Here is a 23,803-nt window from a genome sequence, read left to right on the forward strand (position 1 = left end):
TGTTCCTGTGGAGATTTGTAGAATGCTGGACAAATTGATAGTAAACTTTGTTTGGAAATCTAAAAAACATTTAATTAAAAAGAGTGTTATGATAGCTGATCGGACAATGGGTGGATTTGACTTAGTGGACTTTTCCACTTTGAATAATTCTTTCAAGGTTAAGTGGATAAAATCTTTCCTGAACAATCCTACATCTTTTTGGAATATTATCCCAAATTATATTTTTAGTTCAGTTGGAGGTTTGCATTTTTTGTTGCGTTGCAATTATAACATTTCCAAAATACCATTAACTTTGTCCAGTTTTCATAAACAGGCCTTAATATGCTGGTCCCTGATATATAACTATAAATTTTCTCCACATAACTATTTTATCTGGAACAACCAAAATATTAAATATAAAAATAAGTCTCTTTTCTTAAATAATTGGTTTGATAAAAATATACTTTTAGTGAGTCAACTGTTAGATGAGAGGGGTGTCTTGCTCTCTTATGAACATTTTATGCAAGTTTTTTCTTTTCCAGTCCCCCCAAGAGAATATGCCATTGTTTTTGGGGCAATTCCTGATTGTGTGAAACCTTTAGTCAATCCTGGCCCTAAAGGTCTGTTATGTTCTTCTTTTATATTTGATAATACTAATCTATTTGTTGATCAAAATCTTCTCAGTAGTTTATCAAACAAAAAAATCCGCTCAATCCTTAACAGAGATCAGATATCTTTACCTGCTTGCGTAAGCTTTTGGAATAATAAATTTGATGATATAGTATGGGAAGATTTCTGGCTCCTTAAGGAAAAAATATTTTTACCTAATAAAGTGGTTGAGATTTCCTTTAAAATTATACACAACTGCTACCCAGTTAATTATAACTTTGCTAAATTTAATAATAATATTTCCCCCCTGTGTACCTTTTGTCATCAGGCTGATGAGACAATCCTTCATTTATTTTGGGAATGTATATACTGCAAAATATTTTGGGTTGACTTTTCAAATTTTGTTAAAAGATGTCTTTCTGTAAATTTCTGTTTAAACCAAAAAATTGTGTTCTTTGGTGAAACTATGAGATTAGACCCTTGTCATTTTAAATTTATTCTTAACCTGCTGCTTCTCCTTGCTAAATTTTATATTCACAAATGCAAATTCTCAAAGAAAACTCCTTCTTTTTTCATATTTAAGAAAGATGTTGATATATATTTAATTTCCTTGAGGAATTCAAAAAATACTGTTGCTTGTAAGACTCTACAATGGTGTCAATCCTTTCAGCTAACTTAATTATCTTTATTTTTATGTTTATGTAATGTAACCCACGATGTTATGTTATGTACTCTTTTCTATATATTGTACTGTTCTGTATATTTTTTGTTTAAGCATAATAAAATAAAAATAAAAATAAAAAAAAAAGAATTATAATGTAGCACAACCTCTATCCCCACCAGAATAGAGAGTCTTTTGCCATTCACCATGATCAGTCATCTTTATAAACTGAAAGCCCTTGTCTAATTCACAGTAAAATGAAAATCTATTACACTGCAAAAACCTTAAAATAATATTATATTATTATTATTATTATATTAATATAAAAACTAAATCTACTTTAACAAAAAAAATTATGCATGCACAACAACAGCATAATAGTGTAATTGTACTGTCTTAATATAGTATGGCTGTGTGACAATATGGTTTGTTTCTATTTATAAAACAGTTCCAGTCCTTGATTCTCACTGGTCAATAGTTGTACTTAACCCCACTTTGAGTTGTGCCTAATAAAAAAAGCAGCCTCTCGTACCTCATTGCTTACTTAAATATCTGTTTTACACATTTAGTATCAGGGGGTCCCTGCTCCATGCCTCTCTCATCTAAGGGGTCCCCGACCCAAAAAACGTTGAAGACCCCTGCTAGAGTGACTGGTAAAATGCATGTGCACGAAATCAATGTTTTCTCAGATTTGTGTTTTTGTGGTTTACTCAAACTATAATGCACTGGTAAAAAACATATGTTTTAAAAAACATATTAAAAACATATTTTCAAAAGTTTTAGTTTTCAGGGGCCGGTTGCACCAGCTGGGCGTAAACCTGGTCATAAGACTAGTCTGGACGTAAAATGCGCTTTACGTCGGACGTAGAATTTACACCTGTTGCACCATCTAGCGCACGTCTGAGACTAAAACTTACGTCTAGTCAAGGGTAGGCGTAAGCATAAAGTATTGACCTTTTTCTGTGGCAAAAGTAGAAATAATGAATTGTGACGAGACATTGGTCTAATGCACAGGATAATGCACAGGATACACAAGCAGTGTGCTTTCATGCATGGTAGAGAGACCGGACCAATAAATGATATCATAAAATACATAAATATTTACAAAGACAAAGTAGAGAATTTATTAAAAGCTTTTAGTTCATTTCGCTTAAAACCAGAGCTGTTAGAATAAATCTGCAAATTGTGCAAATGGTAAAGGCTTTCTTTAATTAATGTGCTGGTTGTGTTTGATGGGTCTGCGTGACGTGATGCTCGCATCTTGAGGGAGAGCGCACTGGCAAACGTGAGGAGTCAAAGCTCTCATTTGTAATCTATTAGCTGGCGGAGGTAAATGTAAGTTTATAACCATAGTAAATGCGAATGGCGTCTAAATATTACTGCGGTTAAGCACATACGCGGTGACGCGCATCATCTAAGCTGAGCGTACCTTCATCTGGTCATAGTTTCAGATGGTGCAACAGGTGTAAATATTTTTCACAACGTCCGGCTGGTGCACCCGGCCCCTGGACTTCAAAACGCCATTGTCGTGTAAACAAACACCCATAATGCATAAAAAGATTCCTATTTTTGGTTTAAAATGTTGTCATGTAAATGAACCCTAAAGTGTCACATACAGTTTGAAAATAAAATCTGTTCAAACTGCAGTGGAAGATGTTTTAATCGGTCTATCTGAGACAACAAAGAACATTAGTTGTGTTAAGATTAATTATATATGCTAAAGAAATGACTATCGAGAGCCGTGCTAAAGAAACAACGTACCTTAACTTCAGCAAGCCAGCGATGGGAATCCTTCTGCACTCCTGGTGTAAGTGTAATGGCCTACAACACAGAAAGCACAGTAAATGTGAAACAATTTTCCTAACAAAGCATTCACACCAAGCTCTATTAACAGACTTTCAAAGTGACAAATGGATTGTTATAACAAAGGTTTATGAACAGCAACTACAATATTTAACATGGCAAAGCTCTATAACCACGGCCAATGCACACATATAAGAAACATTTTACATTACCAATGCACAAAAGAAACTTTGTGGTTGATAAAGAAAGAATGCCTACTCTCCTAACAAATGTTTGTGCCATTTGTGAATCGCAAATGAATGTTCACACAAAGTATTTGGTGTTGACATGAATATAAATATATATATAACATGTAAAACATGCCGCTGCACTGTGCAAATAAATGTCATTTAACCAGAAACTCCTGAATAATAAGAAACTTGTCCCCGAGGAGGTTCAGTCGGTAAAATATTCAGAATGGTTCACGTCAGCTTTCTCAGATCTGTTGCGATTCGGTGACAGTCTACCGCAGGCCGCAAACCTCCTAGATCTTTGGCTCTGTGGGAAACCCCGACCGCACGTACGAATCACTTTGCCAAATAAAAATAAACAGATTTACAAATTTCTCATTTACGTCGTACGCCTTCACAGCGAGCATGCACAGGAGGGGGCTTTGTCACCCTTTAAAAAAGCAAGCATGCGGGGGTGGATCGCATTCCCCCGACAGCTCTCGCCTGTCACGATCAGCGATGTTTGAACACCGTTGTGCATCTTTAGTCTGCTGACACAAACACATGACGGGGGAGGAAAGCCATTTTGCCCCTTTTTTCCTGAATGATCAAAGGTGACTGCCGACAACAGATAAAAGGTGCGAAGGCTGCACCTTAAAGTGGAATGAAACGTGGTTGGTGACAGCTCGAGTTGCGAGTACAGGCGGCGTGCGAAACGCACGCTTTGGGGAGGAGACTTCTGTTCATCCGATGGGAACACTTAAAACTATCAGAGCCTTTTTATAGATTCACTTATTATTGCTCAGGAGGAACATCTATAACAATTCGAAACTCAAGTCAGCAATGTGTTATTCCTCTATGACTGCACTGCATGATAATGTTGTTGTACGTTTAATAAATGAAAAACGTTTTATTGATGAGTCATGATAGACAACAATAATGTAACCCTCACATAGCAAAAATTAGGCATACGCCTTTCAGTGTTCCCACCTGCAAGAGCGACAACGTGAACAAAAACCCAGTTGGAACAGGGAACACACATACTGATATAATTTATACCTTGAATGCACTGTAATACACTTTGGATAAAAGCGGCTGCCAAACATAATGTGAAGCATGGATGAGGGAAACATCCAAAGTGACTCGACTTGCAATCTTGTTTTCCAGGACATAAGCACTTAAATACTTACAAACAACCTGAACGATTTAAAACGATTCAAAAAGTCCAATCTCTGCGTTAATCTAGATAGAGTCGAGAACAACGATACTATTGCTGATCCGTTTGACGGTTAATGATTTAACTCAATTTCATAACAATTGACACACACCATCAACACAGACACGCTTGGAAATCACAAAAAACTCATTTCTGTAGTATGACATGGTTGTGCATATTGGAAAATCCATAAATAGATGAGCCTATTTGTGCAGCAGGATTAGACAAGCTTGGAGGCTCACATCCATATGTATGAAGTGATTGAAAGCGGTATGTGTTAGTGTGTGTGGGTACTTCGAGCTTGGCGCCGGAGTCTTTTGACAGAAACTGACAGGCCGAGTCAATCTGAGTCCCTATGGCGTGAAGGATGGACTCCTGCTCTGCCTGGAGGCCCGTGACCCTCTCACGCAGCTCTGCCGTAGAGTCCTCTGAGGTTTGTCTCCTCTCCTCAGCTCTCTCAGCTAGCTTCACCTACAGGAGACATTAAGACATTTAAGATGCACTCATGTACAGTAGACTTTGATCATTTGTGCTATTAATGAGATTATTTTAGCAGGTAATAAAAGCAACTGTTCTGGACTACCAAATGTGGTTCATATATTAAAGGTACAGTGTGTAGATTTAAGCGGCGTCTAATGGTGAGATTGCAACCAATGGCTCACCCCCCCCCCCCCCTTTCGAAACGCAGACGTCTGAGACAATGTAGTGAGAAAATTCGATTTTTAGAACAGTTTGTCCGTTTAGGGCTACTGTAGAAACATGCTGGCGCGAAACAGATATTATGTATGGATGCTGCATAGACTCAGCGCTAAAGCAATTGCAGCAGAGTTGCACCGGCTTTGCTACTGTGATGCAAACACACAGTTCACATATTCATTGTGTGAAACCAGACTTAGCAGAATGTAACATCTATTTACATATATATCGAGGTGGTGCAAACAAAGTCGAGGCAGGGACTAATTGGCATATTTATATCTATGGCTGTCATCTTTGCAGAATTGTTGTAATTCAGCCACATTGGAGGGTTTTCAAGAATGAACTGCTTTTTAAGGTCATGCATGCCACAGCATTTCAATAGGATTAAGGTCGGGACATCGACTAGGCCACTCCAAAGTCTTCATTTTGTTTTTCTTCAGCCATTCAGAGGTGGACTTGCTGGTGTGTTTTGGACCATTGTCCCGCTGCAAAACCCAAGTTTACTTCAGCTTGAGGTCCCAAATAGATGGCAGGACATTGTCCTTCAGGATTTTTTGGTATACAGCTGAATTCATAGTTTCATTTATCACAGCAAGTCTTCCAGGTCCTGAAGCAGCAAAACAGTCCCATACCATCACACTACCACTATATTTTACTATTGGTATGATGGTCTTTTTCTGAAATGCTGTTACTTTTACACCAGACGTAATGGGACACACACCTTCCAAAAAGTCTCGTCAGTCCGCAGAGTATTTTCTCAAAAGTCTTGGGGTCATCAAGATGTTTTCTGGCAAAACTGAGACGAGCATTTATGTTCTTTTTGCTCAGCAGTGGTTTTTGGACTTGGCTATTTTTACCCAGTCTCTTTCTTATGGTAGAGTCATGAACACTGACCTTAACTGAGGCAAGTGAGGCCTGCAGTCCTTTGGATGTAATTTTGGTATGACGACCACTCCTGGGAAGGTTCATCACTGTTCCATGTTTTCACCATTTGTGGATAATGGCTCTAACTGTGATTCGCTGGAGTCCCACTGAACTCAGGTGTGATAACCCACAGTTATGTCCCACCACAGTCCCACCCTCAAGTCAAATCGCCATCCAAAGTCACGCCTCTTACAAAACACATGAACACGCACAGATCAGACGGTCACAGCTCATGTCTCATTCAGTGAGAAAACTTTGCAGTACAAAGTGAATAACACTTCCAAAATAACCAACATAAACAACTGAAGAATTAGTTTAAGCACACGTTCGGTTGTGTAGACGTAGTAACTATTATTGTTACGCTAATCCGTAACACAAATTTCATAAGCAACACAATGTTTCATCAAAGTAGAATATCTGAATCCATCTCAATACAAACATATCGCGTACCTACCTTACCAAAATAAACAGTGCAAAGACTCTTTCAGACCCTTTGCAGCTCCTGCAGCTGTTTGCATCTCGTGGTAAAGCAGTAAAGTTACCGATGTTCATTTGGGTTTTTGCTCTTTGCTGATCCAGACAGTTTTTGCTGTTGTTGTTATAAAAGATGCCTTTAGTTTTGTGGCTCCTGTACAGGTTGTCAATTTAGCAGAAAAGTTTGCTGTTCTCACCGTTTACAGGCAGGAGGTGAGCGCACTTGAACGCGCCAATGACATATGGTGTCTGCGTTGACTCGCTGCACGGTGGGCATTCAAATTACGCTTACGTATGAGGGACAAAAAAGGAAACGTCCGTTTGGACCGAAATCTATGATTGGTTGAAAATTTTTTGGTCCTATGACTTTCACAGATGACTTAAATTTCTACAAATACATTTAAACAACTTAACACAGTGATTGCTATCAGGATGTGAGGAGACTTTTAAACAGCATAACTAAAAATATTTCAGGATCAAATCTGCTACCCTACCTTTAACAGGGGAGAAAGCACTTTTTCACACAGAGCCATATGGGTTTGGATTTTGTTTTCCATCAATAATAAAAACCTTCATTTAAACATTACATGTTGTGTTTACTTGTGTTGTCTTTGATTAATATTTAAAATAGTTTCATGATCTGAAACATTAAAGTGTGACAAACATGCAAAAAAAGAAAAAAATCAGGAAGGGGGCCAACACTTTTTCACACCACTGTAATTTGCATATTAATATATCAGAGTTGGGATCATGATTCCAGGGTTCCCACACCTTAGTTAACTTCAAATTCAAGGACCTTTTAAGGACTTTCCAACTCCAACACCCTCAAATGTGGGGACACATTTCAAGTAAGAGCAAGGTTACATTGTGTTACATTTTAAGATACACTATTAAAGATTCCTTTCGAGGGAACTTGCGCTGCGTCACTGCGGTGACACTTTAGGGACGCCTCAAGGGGTAAGTGCGTCTGAATGTGTATATCAAATTCAACCAATGGTGAGGCTTAACGACAAAGACAGGGTGACACGGCAGCCAGGAAGTATATCGCTATCTAAAATATTAAGACGGCGTTTCAGGGACGCAGGAAGTATGGCACGGGAGACGCAGCGTCTCGTTCCCTTCTCAGGGAGCAACAGTTACATACGTAACCCGAGACGTTTTCATGTGTCAAAAACAACTATGCAAAAAAAGCATTTTGGTATGAATCAACATTTGCATACAGAAGCATTTAAAGTAAACAGCTTAGCATGTGTGCTTAAAAAGTCTAGAATTTGTATGATATTATTCTACACTACACAGGAAATAATATGGATTTTTTTCCAGAAAACTTCTTACATAAAATAGATTCAAACACTTTCTCTAGCTGATGATGAGCACTTTCAAGCACCTGTATCTATATGTATAAAATGGTTAGTTCCAATGCTTGATTCTGATTGGTCAATAGGTCTGCTTTATTCACGATAAAACACTGCTATGACCGCTTCACCCAACGGTTCTATTTAATATCACTGCACCCTTAGCAACACCCTTAGCAACACATAAACATATAATGAGACAAAGTCTGAGAACAGTTTGTTGTGTTTATTTGAGCTTTCATGTTATTGTTCGCAGTCAGGGACTATTTTTTCTAGCGGAAGGAATGCTTTTATTGATTTAACTTCATGAAAGTTGCACTAATATTTTTTTTTACTTTAATATTGTTTAGTAACCGTTTTATAAAAGCAATAAGGTACTCGAGGCAAGTGCTGTATCGTGAATAAGTAACGGCAAATACAGCACAGCCTCTCGTACCTTACTGCTTACGTATATTTTCAAAAACTTCCTAGGGCCTTGAATTTTTTACCCAATTTCACAAACTTTCAAGAATTTCAAGGACCTGCGATTCTCAAAATCTTTTATTCGATAACATTTCGATTCTAAGGTCACAATTCGATTCTCGATTTTTACTTTTTTTTTGAAAGACAAAAAATGCTATGCCATTATTACTTATTATTATTATAGTTTCACATTAACATGCATTTCCTTGGATGGGGGTTTGTGGGCTTCACTTTACGTGAGAGAGCTTGTCGAGAGAGGATTCCTTCTTGAACACACACCTGCACTTAATGTGCGGGTCTTGGACTCCTAGCGTCTGAAATAAATCCAGCGCGTCATACGCAGCTGCGCTTCTCTCTGTCTCACGTGCACGTGCTGTCCCATCTGTCCTTACGTATTTGTTCAGTTTTATGCGTTTCATGCGAGCTGAGGCAAACTATCCCTTTTGTTTAAAATAGAACCCGCTGCATCTTGGCGCCTCTCTCGCGCACATCCAGAGAGCTGCTCTCTGTCCGAAGTCAGATCAATAGGTAGTAATCCTGTTTATGATATGCATTTCAAGGATTTGTAGCAATACGTCCCTCGTGTTTAAAATATAAATCAGGTTCCGCTGGACCAGTGTTCTTCAACCCTGGTCCTGGAGGACTCCCTTCCAGAAAGTTTTAGATGTGTCCTTATTTAAAACACATGAACCAACTCAACAGCCTCCTTCCAGAATGTCTCTCTAACAAGCTGATAAGTTGAAACAGGTGTGTTGATTAAGGAGACATCTAAAACATTCTGGAAGGGGGTCCTCCAGGACCAGGGTTGAAGAACACTGCGATGGACCAATGTTTTTTAAAGGCACCTCTGAGAGCTTTATTTCCCCGCTTGGCAAGCCGACCGGACGTGACATGGGGGTGTGGCAGCATCGACAATCCCATTTTTTTTAAAAGTTCGAGGTTTAAAATCGAAATTGTGGCACCCTTAATCAGAGTATACTAAATAAGGCAAGGGTGTAGAGTTCACTTCCATAGTAGGAAAAAAGATTACTATGGAAGTAAATGGGGCTTACAAACATTTCTCAAAATATATTCCTTCGTGTTCATTAGAATAAACAATTTTATACTGGTTTGTAACAACATGAGAGTGAGTAGTAAGTGATGGGATAATTTTCATTTTTGGGTGATTCATCCCTTTAACACTGTAAGAATATCAGATATACCTTTACATCCATCTCTTTTTTGAGGGTGTTGTATTTGCGAAGGAGCTGGGCGTGACTCTCATCACTCGTACTCAGCTGCTTTGTCAGTTTTTCACATTCAGTCTTCATCTTGTCCAGCTTCAGTTGTAAAGCTCTCCTCAGTTCACTGTCTGCCACGGCATCTGACTGCAAACCAGCATAAAAAGCAATATAAACACATATATACTGTAAAAAGCTTTGGAAACAAACAGTATTCGGGACCCTGAAGATGATCAGGCGAGAAACAAGTTAGAAAAGGTTTATTTTACACGTAACACACTGTTTCAGTCCTCATTTGGACATTATTTGGATTACCCATTGTGTTAATATGGAAGTCAAAAGGTACCACCAACTGTGTGCTTACCATCATTTAACAAAATATCTTTGTAATGTACATAAAGACATTTTGGCTTAAAATTCAAACCTTAAGATCTTTGACGAGAGCCGCCAGCTCTTCTCGCTCTTGCTGATATAATCTTAGTGTGTCATGTACTTCTCTGTCCTGTTTGGCTTTGTCTTCTCGCTGGGCCGTTCTAACATGGATCAGCTCCTTCTGATGCACCTCCTTCTCCAGTTCCAATTGTCGTCTCAGAGATGAGCTTTCTTCCCGAGCCGCAGCTAGCTGTTTCTCCAGCTCCTTCCTGGAGATCTCTGCCTCGGCCAATTTGCCGGTGAGGTCGGCTCTGGCGGCGCTGAGGTTCTTGATCGAGCCCTGAAGGTCCAGCAGAGATCTCTGCTCCTCTTCTCTCCTCTTCTCCTGAAGCTCCACACGCTCCTGTAGCTTGATGTTTTCTTCTCTCAGACGTGCCTGCAGGGAGATCTGCTTCTGGACTTCCTCTTCCAGGCCTCGCGAGCTTTCTCGAACCTCTCGCAGTTCCTGTTCTGAAGCAATGAGACGCGACCGAGCTTCAGCGAGATCCACATCACAGCGTCGTACGTCCTCCTCACGCTGGGCGAGACGTCCGAGGGCATCCGCAAGCTGTCTGCGCGCGGCCTCCGCCTGCTGGTTGAGAGCGCTCTCTCTCTCTTTAACCTAAATGACAGAATAGATCGATGACACACAAAAACCAAAGTTTCAATTAAAAAACACTATTTTATATCTATTTTTCTTGTTGCCGTCGAATTGCATCATAGCTAATTAGCATAAAGCTGACAATTTCAACTCTCCTCGACGCCAACACCGTCCTCGCATTAAAAATTATATATATTTCTGTTAATCTTTTCTAAAGTTTTCTAATGCTAACTTTGCAAGATGATATTATCTAATTAAACAGTAAACAAAATATATAATAGCTTAAAAAATGTGCGTTATTGTTTGCAGCTTATTATAGCATGGATCACACAAGAGTATTGTTTAACATATAAATTACCTTCTCCGACATAATGATCATATTAAAACGTGTCTTCTCTACCTAGATTTACTAGAGATGGATTGTGGAACAGAAGATTGTGTGCGTCACTGATTAAATCAAACAACCAATCAGAGGTGTGAGGACACCCGTCATTGTCCCGCCCCCACAGTCCCAAGTCATCTTGATCGAGCAAGTCGAGCGAGCGCTCATCCCAGCCTTTGCTTGCATGACTGCATTTGTGCACTCTGAGCAGAGGTGCGCTCTCGCGAGGACGTTTTTCTGCGAACACGCGAGCATGCTTGCCCGCGCACGAATAGTGTTCTGCGCGGCGTGCACGCTCACTAAGAAGCTTTTCCACACATGGATAGTGTTCTGCGCTCGTACCTGTCATTCGCGCATGGTTTTTGTGCACACGAGTTTTGTGTCTGAATTAACAGCATATAAATCTATTGATCATTTGAAAAATTAAGACCTCCGTGAAAAATTCAAGACTTTGAGGTGAAATTCAATACCTTTTAAGGCCTTTATCCCAGTCTTTATCCCAGCTAAACATACAGTCCCTCCAGGATTCTTTTTTGCAATCAAAAAACTGATTTTGGGCTGGTCATTTTCAGAATTGTGCGCAAAAAAAAAAAGATTTTTTCTCTTTAACTCTTTCCCCGCCATTGACGGGATAACTTGTCAATTAAGAGAAAACGCTTCCCTGCCAATGACGAGAACTTTCGGCTTTCCGCAATACCGCTATTATCCACCAGGTTCCGCAACTCATACAACCCGGAAGTAGCGCTTCATGTGAAAGAGAAAGAACTCTGTGTATGTTTTAAAGATCGCTCTGCATCTGATCTGATCGCTTTTTAAAAAGCTTGAAAATGTCTGACCTCCGATAACGCACAATAGCCACAAATCTAAAACGACCTTTCCTTTAAACTGCGTGTTTACTTGTGTGATATTATTATACGTGTATTTGACTGTTCAAGTCCAAATCTGGAAAGGAGAACAGTAAATTGAAATGCATTATGACATTGCTTCTCCCAGTTTTTGGCATTTATGTGCGACAGCAGGTGTGCCACACACATTTCACATGGACATTTATGTATCCTCATGAAAATAATGCATTATACTAGCTTACAATTAAAAACTTTAGAATTAAAGAAATAATTAAAATTCAATTATAATAATAATAAATAAGAAATAATGTAGTGATTTGTGCACAGGAGATTGTGATTGACTGTTAATTGTTGCAGCGTGCTGGAGAGAGAGAGATTGTTCATGTGCGTTAGTAAAATAAAGCCAGAAATGTTCACAAAGCTGTTAAGGGACTCCAACCCAATTTTATCTTTACGGGACTTTAACCCAAAATAATAAATTTACGGGACTCTAACCCGAGGGACTTTAACCCAAAAATAAATTTACACCACTCTAACCCGAGGGACTTTAACCCAAATTAATAAATTTACGGGCCTCTAACCCGAGGACCTCTAACCCAAAATAATAAATTTACGGGTCCTAACACTGTCTATCATGACAGAATATTAGATCATTTTATAAAAAAATAATGAATCCTTTTTCATTTTTGTGATTATTTTGCGATGAACTAACAAATTATGCAGGATCAACATTTTGTTGTTTTTGCACTGTGAAAAACTGGAGGGACTGAACATAGCAAAGCGTGGTCATGACAGCTGTGCACAGATACATAACACACAAGTTCGGTGTGATGCACCACTGCTCATGTTCACGCTTTAATGCGTAATGTGTTTTTGTCCAATTGTGGTGTGTTACTTTAAAAAAAAAGTGTGATTATTGTATTGGTTTGTAGTTTTTTCCAAAACAGATTCATGAATGTAACTTTTTTAATCACTAAATATTTCTATTCCTCATACTCAAACAAAACTTAGGGACGTACATTTTTGGACATTTGCACAGTAAAGCATCCATAGATATGTACAATAGATGTCGCCTTGGCTACGGCAGTTCATTGGACCGAATGCGTCAAACAGAGCCGCCATCTTGAAACAGGGGAATCCCGCATCAGCGTCATTGTAGGCAATGGTGTAACGGAAATAAAATCACCATAAATCGTCATTAGTGCGATTTTCTTCGTTTTCTTTTGGTTCGTTTCAACAGTCAGACATATATTTAGCATTGGGTCAAGAAAAAAATTAAAGTTTTAAAATTTTGAAAATCGACTTTTTCTAACTGTAATGCATAGTGCTAGTAGCCCTAATATCCATACGCAGCACAAAAGTCCGGCATCGTCCATGAATTAGAAGTACAGGCGGAGATAGCAGATTTACCCAGATACTTCCTATGACAAGACCCCTGTCCTAAGATGGCAGCGGTTTTGACGCATGCTCAGAACCCCAAGGCGACATCTAGTGTATATATCTATGTAAAGCATCAACCTACAATCCCCCTAGCAACCACAAAGCAGTGTGACCCAGCAATATCGCCCTAAAGGCTAATTCACACTGATTCACTCTTGACCCAACAAACTCCAACCAACACCAGCATTCTAATTGACCTTTCGCCGGCCCCTCCCCCAAAACGGCCATTGTCCAATCACACATCACAGCAACCGTTACTATGCGAGCACCTCCGACAAACATTCACGCCTGCAGCGTTTGTGAGCGGTGCATACAATGGATTAAACAGTGTGGACTGGCCCATACGATGGATAAAACATTGTGGACTACCCCATTCAGTTAAATGTGTCGAACATTTACGAAGCATAAATACGTCTGCACAAAGGTAAGGCTTACAGCTAACTAGTTACAGTGTGGTCTAGATCTACTAGCTAGAGGCAAGAACACAAATTGGACCAAAGTTAGCGATGATTACCATGAATATAATTGCCAGAATGTTAACCTACTCTCTATGCTAAATTTAATGAGTTATTTTGCCAACATTAGTTAACATGTTAGCTAACGCTAGCTACATTAGCTCCTGTTGTGTTGGGACTTTCAGCTCCCCAACTTTATTTTTCGTCAGTTTACGACAAAGTTGAACATAGCGCCCTTAACAATCAACTTTAAATAATTTGTTTTTATCTTTTATGTAGCATTCTATGAACGGAAAACCTACCCCTGAGTTTCCCAATCCTGTAAATGCTGTGCAACTTTATTATATTATACATTTTAATTATTATATTATCTGTCCTGCAACTTTTAAGACAAAACTATTTCCTATTTGTGAAATCTATCACCATAAATAAAACATTATGATTCTCAAAACGGCTAGCCTCAAAACAACAGACAGAGAAATGTTAGTTAGCTTTGAATGGCTTTGAAACACACGTAGGTTTAGCTAGCCAACATACCCTTGTATTTTAACAAAATAGCTACTCGCAATAGACATTAATAGATACCATATGAAAGATAACTTACTCGGCAGTGCAAGAGCATGACTGGTCCACAAGGCTGTGCTGGTTGCATTTGAGTTACAGGTCATGTGGTTTCTCATTTCTTGCGTGAGACCGGTAAGCATTAGCCTCGATAGTAGTCGTGTCCCCTTCATTGCATATTTTTATATTTTGAATATATCCCTCCACTGCATACTGTAACCCCTTTTGCCTCGATCTGGAGGAAATCGCGGCGGTATAGCTCCAAAAAATGTCACTGACACGCACAGGTATATCGCTTTCCGTCATGGCAATCTGTCACGCTGGTCATTTGTTTGTCGGAAGTAGCAACAGTAACTAAGGGGGGCAGGGCTCGGCGAAAGGCTAATTTAGAATTAATGCGTTTTTCGGCATTTGTTGGAGTGAAGTAGTTTGTTGGTATTTGCTGGATCAGTGTGAATTAGACCTAAGAGTTTTGAAGTCTCACCCGTTTAGCTTTATCTGTGTCATTTCTGCTTTCATCCTTTAGTTCCTGAAGCTCTCGCTCCTGTCTCTTGCACTTGGCCTTCCACTGTCGTATGGCCTCTTGAGCTTTAGCGCGCAGCTCCTCTCTCCTCCTCTCGCTCTCTGTGAGCTGAGCCTCCAGACGGGCGCATTCTGCACCATTGTCCTCTGAACGAGACTGAATCTCCTTCAGCTGGGTCAACATCCTCAACTGCTGCTGCTCACGCCGCTCCAGGTCTGTAGAGAGAGCCTGGAAAAAACAAAGTGTGGTCTAGTTTCATACTTGTGAAAAGATACAATCAACACAAGAGAAGGATGCAATAATTCAAAGCAATGCAGCCTTTGAAGCTGCATTGAAACTGTAAACCGTTGAGGTCCACTAAATGGAGAAAAATCTTGAAAAAACAAAAAAACGTATTTTTTTCTCGACTGAACAAAAAAGACACAAACATCTTGGATCACATGGGGGTAAGTTATCAGGGATTTTTTTATGAAAGTGGAGTAATCCTTCAACTTACCATATTTTCCAGCCTATAAGCCGCACCGTAGTATATGTCGCATCGTTCAAAAATGTGTCATTAAGACGTAATAACATATATAAGTCACAGTGGACTATACGTCGCGTTTATTTAGAAAATTATTTCACAAAATGCAAGCCGAAGAACAGAAATTTAATCTGGAAAGGCAAGTTATTCAACTAAACAATAGCAGACAGAACAGCAGGCTGAATAGATGTCTGTATGTTAAAGTTATATTATCAGTTATTTAAACCATAAACCATAGCATACAGAACTTAACTGGAAGGTTGAATATTCTAAATTAACCGAACAAGCCAACTAGCATGAAGTTCGCAGACTCGTCATTCCACATGACAGAATCCATTGAATTACATAAATACAGGAGCAGCATATAGCGGACTCTTGCGGCTGTAGACTGACTTACAAGACGCACCTGACTATAAGACGCGGCATCAGCCAAGTTATGAAAAAAGGCGGCATATTGTCTGACAAATACCGTAGTATGTTTGTTTTGTTTTCAGTACAAAACAATCTTCCACTTTGATTGGACGGCTGAATGACAAACCCAGCATTTTCCCCAAGTTGAAAATTTTTCAACCTTCGGCAGCGAACGCTTAGTGCCTAAAGGGCTCGTTATAGTCGTGCGTAGGTCCTACGGTGTAGCCGCGACGGCGTAGGTTCCGCGCCGGTTTTCATTTATACTTTTGCGTCGTCGTCCGCGTCAACGTGCAAACACGCACGCAGGCCGCTGGTAGGCAGTAACCACGCGTGTAACCACAGTAGCAGCGCGAACGCCAAAGAAGAAGAAACTTTGCAAGTTAAGCCACAACGGACGAAGAAACAGCAACTTGTTGTGTATGATTTGAGAAGACCAGCAATGATGGATGTAAATAAACAGCGACTTTTGATGCAGTTTGAGTTAAATCACTCCTCAACTTGGCCATTCTTTGTTTTCACCGCCGCAAACGGAAATACCTATGACGCAGTTTTTTTTACCTGACGGGAGGGGTTCTGGTGGACAAATCACAGCGCTTGCGGTCCGCGTAGAACTGACGCGCTGTTAAAAATTTTGCGAGGTACGCGTCAGGCTACGCAGAGCTACGCACAGGCTACGGATAGCCTACGCCGAACCTACGCACGACTATAAATCGCCCTTTACACAGACTGCTGGTGATTTCTTTTAAACGCGGCACTTTCATCAGAAACTGAAAAATTATGCCAGCATCGGGAAAAAACTTTTTGTTGATACATGGTCAAATATATGGCATGAGTCAAGTTACTACTTGACACGTTCATGTTTTTGTTTTTTTAAAGCTTTAAAAGTTCCCCATAATTTCCTGCAATTTTAGTCTCAAAAGACACTTTTTAAAATCCACTTCTGATTCTGAAGAACAAAAAAGCATAAGGAATTTGAACAGCATGAGGCTAAGTAAATAATCTTCAGTTTTTGGTCAACTATTCCTTTCAAAAAAGACAGAATAAACCAAAGAAAATCTATGACAGAATTAACAGATAAAAACAAATACACAAATAAAGAGAATGATTCAAAGACAGACAATAAAGATAAAACTCGCTGCAGCCTTGATAGAGATGCGTAAAACACTCATGATCAAGTACCAAAACGTCTTCAAATATTTCCTTTTGTTCAAGAAGAAGAGCGTTTTTCATTCTAAGCTGTATTTTTTATTTGGCATGTAGGCAAAGTGTTTAGCGGAGGCCTGGGGCTTTAACTCTTCTTCATCTGTAGTGTCTGAATGGAGTGATCTGTGCTCTGAGACACAAACACTGCTTCTCTACGCCTCCTCTCTCACCGCACTTGAATAAAACCATTTTGAAAAATGAAAGTTTACCAGAGATGAAATCGAGCCTGTTGAGCTCTCCCACAAACCAGTATCAAACACACAAACCTCTAGCCTGAAAGCGAGCTGATTTTTCTCTCTCTCTTTTCGCTCGACGGTTTTTCTCAGTTCTTCCAGCTCACTTGAGGCGCTGATTTTCCCCAGTTGCACCCGCAGGTCTTCAATCTCTCTTTCCAGCTCTGTTCGTTCTGTGGAAACAAACATACGGGGTGGTAAAACCCATGAAACCACCTGACCTCACCGTCGTTAAGATACGTTACCTCGGCCGAGGCCCGTGACCCCTCTCTCCTGATGTCCTCCTACGTTCTTCTGTTGAGAGTGGAGCGAGGACAGCTGACTCTGCAGATCCACACGCTCCCTTTCTGTCCTCAGAAGCTGTGAGCGCATGTCGTCCATCTGCAGAACGATAGCAGAATCCCACACGCTCATGTCTTAAATGAAATCACCAGCATCGGCCTGATTTAAAGCTGATCTGTTGAAACTGGGAATAGTCCATCTGCTGGAGCAGAGCGTCTTGTCCACCCTCGGACTGATCAAGTTGCCGTCTAAGTCTGTCTAACTCCTGCTCCATCTGTAGAGGAATTCACAGCAAATACAGTGCCACTGACCATGAGTTTTCACTGTACGCTTTTTGCATTATTCTGTGTTTATTTTGATTAGATGTATAAAAGATCAGCTCTAGCGAATGTTTCCGGAGGCGTCCGAAGTGTTTACCCTCATATTGGACCCCGATAAAGGACTAAGGTGATGCAATATAGAGATTCACAAAGCAGAGAAAGTTGGCAAAGACATTCGACAGAAAATTCAACAAACTAAAGTCTTTGTTTATGTGTCTACCACCAGAAAAACACTAAACAAGGCTGTCACGGCTGACTGCCCCAGACCACCTGGATGTTCCACAACAGTTCTGGAAAAATGTTTTGTGCATTGACAAATAAGAGAAAAGTTCAACTTTTTGGCAAAAATGCACAATGCTCCTATATGTGTGGAGGTAAAAGGACGGTCCACACAAACACCAACACTATCCCAACTGTGAAACATTTCAGTTAGGAGCTGTTTTGCTGCCTCAGGGCCTGGACGCTTTACAATAATAAAAAGTGTATCAAGAATGTCGAGGAAGGCGTCCATGACCTGAAGCTCAGTGGTAGAGCATTGGGATAACAGCGCGCAAAAGATCATGGGTTTCGAACCCAAGGAACGCAATTATACCTCGTAATGCACTGTCTCTTTGGATAAAAACGTCTGCCATAAAATGTAAGCTCAAGACTGGGTGATGCAACTACACAATAACCCAAGGCACCCAAGCAATACAGCTAAAGAACAGCTGAAGAGGAAGATTCCTGACCTTATCCCAACAAAGGTGCTGGGCCATGAACTGAAGAGGTTTATTCAATCAAGACAACACAGAAATCTGAACTGAAACAGGTTTAAACAAAAATTCATCCATATAGTGCTACGAGCAGCTATATTCATATACTGACAACTGCTGTTGATAAAGGATAATCTAGAAGTCGCTACTTTACTGTAAGATAAGTCTTTGGTGTCCCCAGAGTGTGTATGTGAAGTTTTAGCTCAAAATACCCCACAAACAATTTATTATAACATATTAAAACGGCCTTTTTGTAGGTGTGAGCAAAAATGTGCTATTTCTAAGTGTCCCTTTAAATGCAATGAGCTGATGAAATGCAAACATTGATCACCATAATGGTGGGTTGCTGAAATTAAAACTCAATTATTTTTTTATCTCTGTACTAAATGGCAATGCCGTGGTTGGTTAGTGCAGATTAAGAGGCTGTATTATAATTATATCCTCTTTTGACATCACTAGGGAACCAAATTTCAACCCCCTATTTTTTCACATGCTTGCAGAGAATGGTATATCAAAACTAAGTTACTAGGTTTTTCTTTTTCACATTTTCTAGGTTGAAAGAAGCACTGGGGACCCAATTATAACATTTAAACATAGAAAAAGTCAGATTTTCATGATATGTTCCCTTTAAGGGTTAAAGTACTGTACCAGCCTGCAATATGAATAACTGCTTAATGTATAAGTGTTTCTTACTAGTTTAGTTAGATTGCTTGACTTGAAAAAGAATAGATGAAGACATTTTATTCAGGTAACAAACCTTGCAACTGTATATGCAGTAAACATGACAGAGAAAACACTTCCCACACCATGCTAGAAAATCAAAATAATTGTCAAGTTTCAAACTTACAGAACACTTTTAGCGGTAATCACCGCTTACATAAGCCTAGCTGAATACCATATGAGACACTGAGGTTAATAATATATTTATGCCATTTGCACACACGTCGAGTCAATATCAAAAGACACACACACACACCTTGCTTTTCTCGTTCTCTGATCTCTGCAGTCTACTTCTGAAGGTCTCATCAGCCTCCGCGAGTTGGCCGTCATGTCTTCTCAAAGCCTTTGAGGACACAAGAGTCAAGTCGACAAGAAAAAAAGATTAGCAGCCTTTCCGTTAACCTCCCATACTCCACTTATTAGCAGGATGGATGGATAGATGACTTTATTTGATCCCCGGGAGGAAATTAAGCACTCCTGCTGGGCTTTTGCTGTAATACTTTGTGTTATTTGTACTCGTATCATGCTTTTGCAATGACATCAGCTGCGTGTTTGCAAATGTAAAGGGTTTTATCAGCACTCTGAGCTTAGCTTTAGTACTTAGGTAAATTGCTTTTCTAATAGAGGGTTTGCAAAAAATATGGGTGTAATTTCATGTAATGTGTATATGAAGGTCACTTAGTGTACTCGCATACAAAAATGTATAAAACCAGCTTGGCTATAAAAGTTTTATCCTTAACATTAGACAACCTTTTTATAATCAACCAATCAAATATTTGATGTTTCCTCAAGTAGATGTGAGCAATGCTTGCTGAAACTCTGTAGTTTCCTACAATTCAAACAGTGTGTCTGAAAGGCAAATGCTCTGTGGTTGTTCAAGTGTTCTGGCTCTTTGTTATATGATTGGAAAGGCATTTTGGGTTGTGGTACCTCCTTATTTAGCTAATGACCCCTTCTTTCTTTAGTGCAAGTTTATGGCCTGCTTTTTCTTTTTTCCCTATTTGCTGCAATGATTTGATCATTCATGTCCGTAACACAAATGATAAGATAACCTAGGATTCAGTTGAAAAAGAATGAAAAAGTATATGAAAAAAAATCTATGCTTGTTAACAGGTCAAACTGGTCTTAAACAAAAAACATCTGTAGCTAATTTGAAGTTATAGACAACTGCATCCTAAGCCCAATGATCAAAGATGCAATACTTGGGGCATCAGAAGTTGTTATCGTTGTAAATTAGATTTAATTGTTATATATGGTATATATATATATAATGCAATTATAATTTTAATATCATTTCAAGACTTAAAGGGGACATAACATGAAAATCTGACTTTTTCCATGTTTAAGTGCTAATTGGGTCCCCATTGCTTCTATCAACCTAGAAAATGTGAATAATATCATCCCAGTAACTTAGTTTTGGTAAGGCATTCTCTGCAAGCATTTGAAAAAATAGGTCATTGAAATTTGGCTCCCCTGGTGATGTCAAAAGGGAATAATAGTGCCCCTTAGGGGGCGTGCACTAGAGCTGCACGATTAATCGTTAAAAGATCGTGATCTCGATTCGACCCCCCAAACAATCTTTATCCAGCATTTTGACGATTCAGGTAATTATATTTTAAGGAGGAAAGACACAGTCTCGTCAGTTCTCTCGACAGCACGCAATCCCAGCGGCAGCGATGACGTCTTGACGTCACATTTATTATTGCGCAAGCCAGATGTGCTCGTGTTCGCTCCACTGGTACAGCGGATGCTTTCGCCGAGAATAAACAGAAAGAAACAGAATCTAAAAAGAATGACTGAGGCAGAGCAATGCGCAGGTACGTCTGACAAGAACCCTGAGGTTGTTTTAGTACCAAAAAGTTGTTTTTAGCACAGGGGGAAACATTGGCTGCGGAGCCTGCGTCCAAATAACCACACTTGCTGTCTTTGCACTTGACCGCTTGTATACTTACATTGCGTTTCCCTGTATGTGGCCCAAGTGTTCTAGTGGGCGTGAAGATTAAGCATGCGTGTAGATTTTTTTACCAGATGGATGTTCACGCCGCCAGCGAGAGCGTAAAAAAACGCTCTGACGCTCGAATGCATTCTCTGGATTCCTCTCAAGCGAGGGTTTCCGCCTTCCGATTGGTTTCCCCGAACTTTTCCGCCTTGCGATTGGTTGCCGCTGACCCGCATCATAGCTCATTACCATAAAGTAATGTCAATCAATGTGGCAGCAATTTGAACCAAAACATATTTTTCTTTTATTTAGGCTACTTAAAATGTCTATTTTAATACATAATCACTCTACAATTAACATTAACTGAATTTAAAGATTATGTACACTTATCTGAAACTTTCAGAAGCATAATTTTTGCACCTGTAAAAACTAATCTTAAACTAACGTTCAGGGGTTGTACGTCTTTATAATTAACAAAGTTCTTGAGAATCGTGAAAGAACCGTGATCTTTATTTGAAGCAAAAGAATCGTGATTCTCATTTTATACAGAATCGTGCAGCTCTAGCGTGCACACCAAAGCTTTTACCGGCACATGTTTCAATTTATTCCAATGGAAACTCTGGGTTTTTCAAATAAGCCTGCAGCTAGCGTTTTTTTTCCACGCTGAACACCGGCACTCTGCGGTTTTTCCGCGCTGAGCATCGAGAGTTGAAAGAGATTCAACTTTGAGTGAAAAGCTCCGCTCATCAATGTCAGTTCTCACACGGCCATCCAATCACAATGGAGGAGGGGAGGGACATTACCACAGCAACCAACCGGCTCACAGCTCAAGTATCAGAGCTACCAAAGCGCTCCGCTGAAAAATAGCTGGCATTCGGCGTCCTCAAGGCGTTTTCAGCCGCGTTTAAAACATTTTTGGTGTGTCCAGCCCCTAAATCTGACAATTTGACCACGGCACTGCCATTTAGTGCAGAGAGCAACTAATTTGCATTTTTGAGGACACACCCAAAAATGGCACATTTTTCCTCACACCTACAAAGTGACAATTTTAACTAGGGCTGGGTATTGTTAGGAATTTCGCAATTCGATTCGATTTCGATTCTTGGGGCTTCGGTTCAATTCGATTCGATTCAATGTTGATTTACTTGCTTCGGTATCGATTCAATAATAAATAAACAAGCAATTAAGTACCTGAGTATATTTTTAAGTAATGTGTGTAGTATTACTAATGTTTGATCACATTGATGGTGCAGGCTTGAAAGAAGTGCTGCTGTTTGCCATCTTTGATCTTTCTGTTTTGATAAAGCACGTCTTGTACAACGCTGAACGCTCTCACTAGGGTGTTGCCCACAGCGCCGCCACTGGCCGGGGGGCTGAATCGATTCATAGGATTTGATTAATCGATATTGAATTGAGAAACAAATAATTGCAATGCATTGATGAATCAATATTTTTACCCAGCCCTAATTTTAACATGCTATAATAAATTACCTATATGGTATTTTGATCTAAAACTTCACATCTTTGGCATCTTAAAAAAGTCTTGTGAAATGCCCCTTTAAAGAAAAAGAACTGCGGTATTTAGAATTATAGCTTGAAAAAACCCTGCACAAACTAAAAATAAAATATAAGCGAATAGCACAGTTTCACTCTCTGATAGTAAATGGTGCTTAACAGTAGAAATACAGTGGTGGTAAGTTAACTATGGTTATCTATATAGTTAGCGCTTTATCAGGCATTATACTAAAAGAAAATGCCAGAGACATTTCTCAAGACTTGTTCTTTTCAGAAGCCCCAGTGTTGAGTATAACTAGTTACTCAGTAATTATAGTTACTGTAATTACTTTTCCCTTGAAAAAGTAAGTAAGGGATTAGGCTACTTAAATTTTTCCTGTATTTTAATTTACTTTTGATGAAATTGAACTAAATACATTGTGTACATTTTAGCACAATTATATATAACACAATAGTGGATTTAACATCAGCATTCTTAAGCCTAATGTTAAAATGCAAACTTTTTATGTTTTCATTCTCACTTTAAATACTTTGGTGAGTTAATAAGAATGATGGTAACACTCTAGCATTAATATTACTGAGATATTGGCTGTTTATTAGTACTTAATAAGCACATATTAATGCCAGATTCTGCAAAACCTTATTGTACATCCTTAGGGGGTGTGCACACCAAAGCATTTAAACGCTAGACGGACACAGAATGCCAGCTTTTTCTCAGCAGAATGCCAGCTTTTTTCAGCTGAGCGCTTTGGTTGCTGTGATACTTCTGCTTTGTTTATCATTGTTGAAGGATGCACCGGTTGGTTGATGTGATGTTTATCCCGCCCCTCCTCCACTGTGATTTACACGTGAAAACGTGAAGCAGTGTGCATGCAGTAGCACTTCCATCCGTAAAACAACACTTGATTTAAGTGAAAAATCTTTTTGGGGTTATAATGCTTAAAACACGTTCTGATGGTGTACTGGTAGCGCAGATTGATACAATTTCTGAACCTTGAGTGACCAATAGAGAATATGTTGCCTCATTGTTCTGCCCCCCCAAGCCAGAGAGCGGGTCATCACTGATATCTGCTCCCATT

General features: G+C 39.5%; 1 protein-coding gene across 5 annotated transcripts in view; it reads right to left on the bottom strand.

Moving 5' to 3' along the window:
* Positions 1-23,803, bottom strand: part of LOC141350451 (centrosomal protein of 128 kDa-like) — a 67,049-nt gene that overhangs the window by 26,283 nt on the left and 16,963 nt on the right. For 3 of the 5 annotated variants that reach the window (XM_073855590.1, XM_073855589.1, XM_073855593.1), the window contains exons 9-17: positions 19,527-19,613; positions 17,672-17,752; positions 17,442-17,571; positions 17,230-17,369; positions 14,788-15,054; positions 10,033-10,641; positions 9,591-9,755; positions 4,772-4,948; positions 3,011-3,070 (exon numbers count right to left, since the gene is read on the bottom strand). In XM_073855590.1, the coding sequence (XP_073711691.1) occupies positions 3,011-3,070; positions 4,772-4,948; positions 9,591-9,755; positions 10,033-10,641; positions 14,788-15,054; positions 17,230-17,369; positions 17,442-17,571; positions 17,672-17,752; positions 19,527-19,613 (1,716 nt within the window). The remainder of the gene's footprint in view (positions 1-3,010; positions 3,071-4,771; positions 4,949-9,590; positions 9,756-10,032; positions 10,642-14,787; positions 15,055-17,229; positions 17,370-17,441; positions 17,572-17,671; positions 17,753-19,526; positions 19,614-23,803) is intronic. The other 2 variants (XM_073855591.1, XM_073855592.1) reach the window with 2 other exon arrangements.

This window comes from Misgurnus anguillicaudatus, chromosome 18, assembly GCF_027580225.2.
Source record: "Misgurnus anguillicaudatus chromosome 18, ASM2758022v2, whole genome shotgun sequence".
NCBI lineage: Eukaryota > Metazoa > Chordata > Actinopteri > Cypriniformes > Cobitidae > Misgurnus > Misgurnus anguillicaudatus.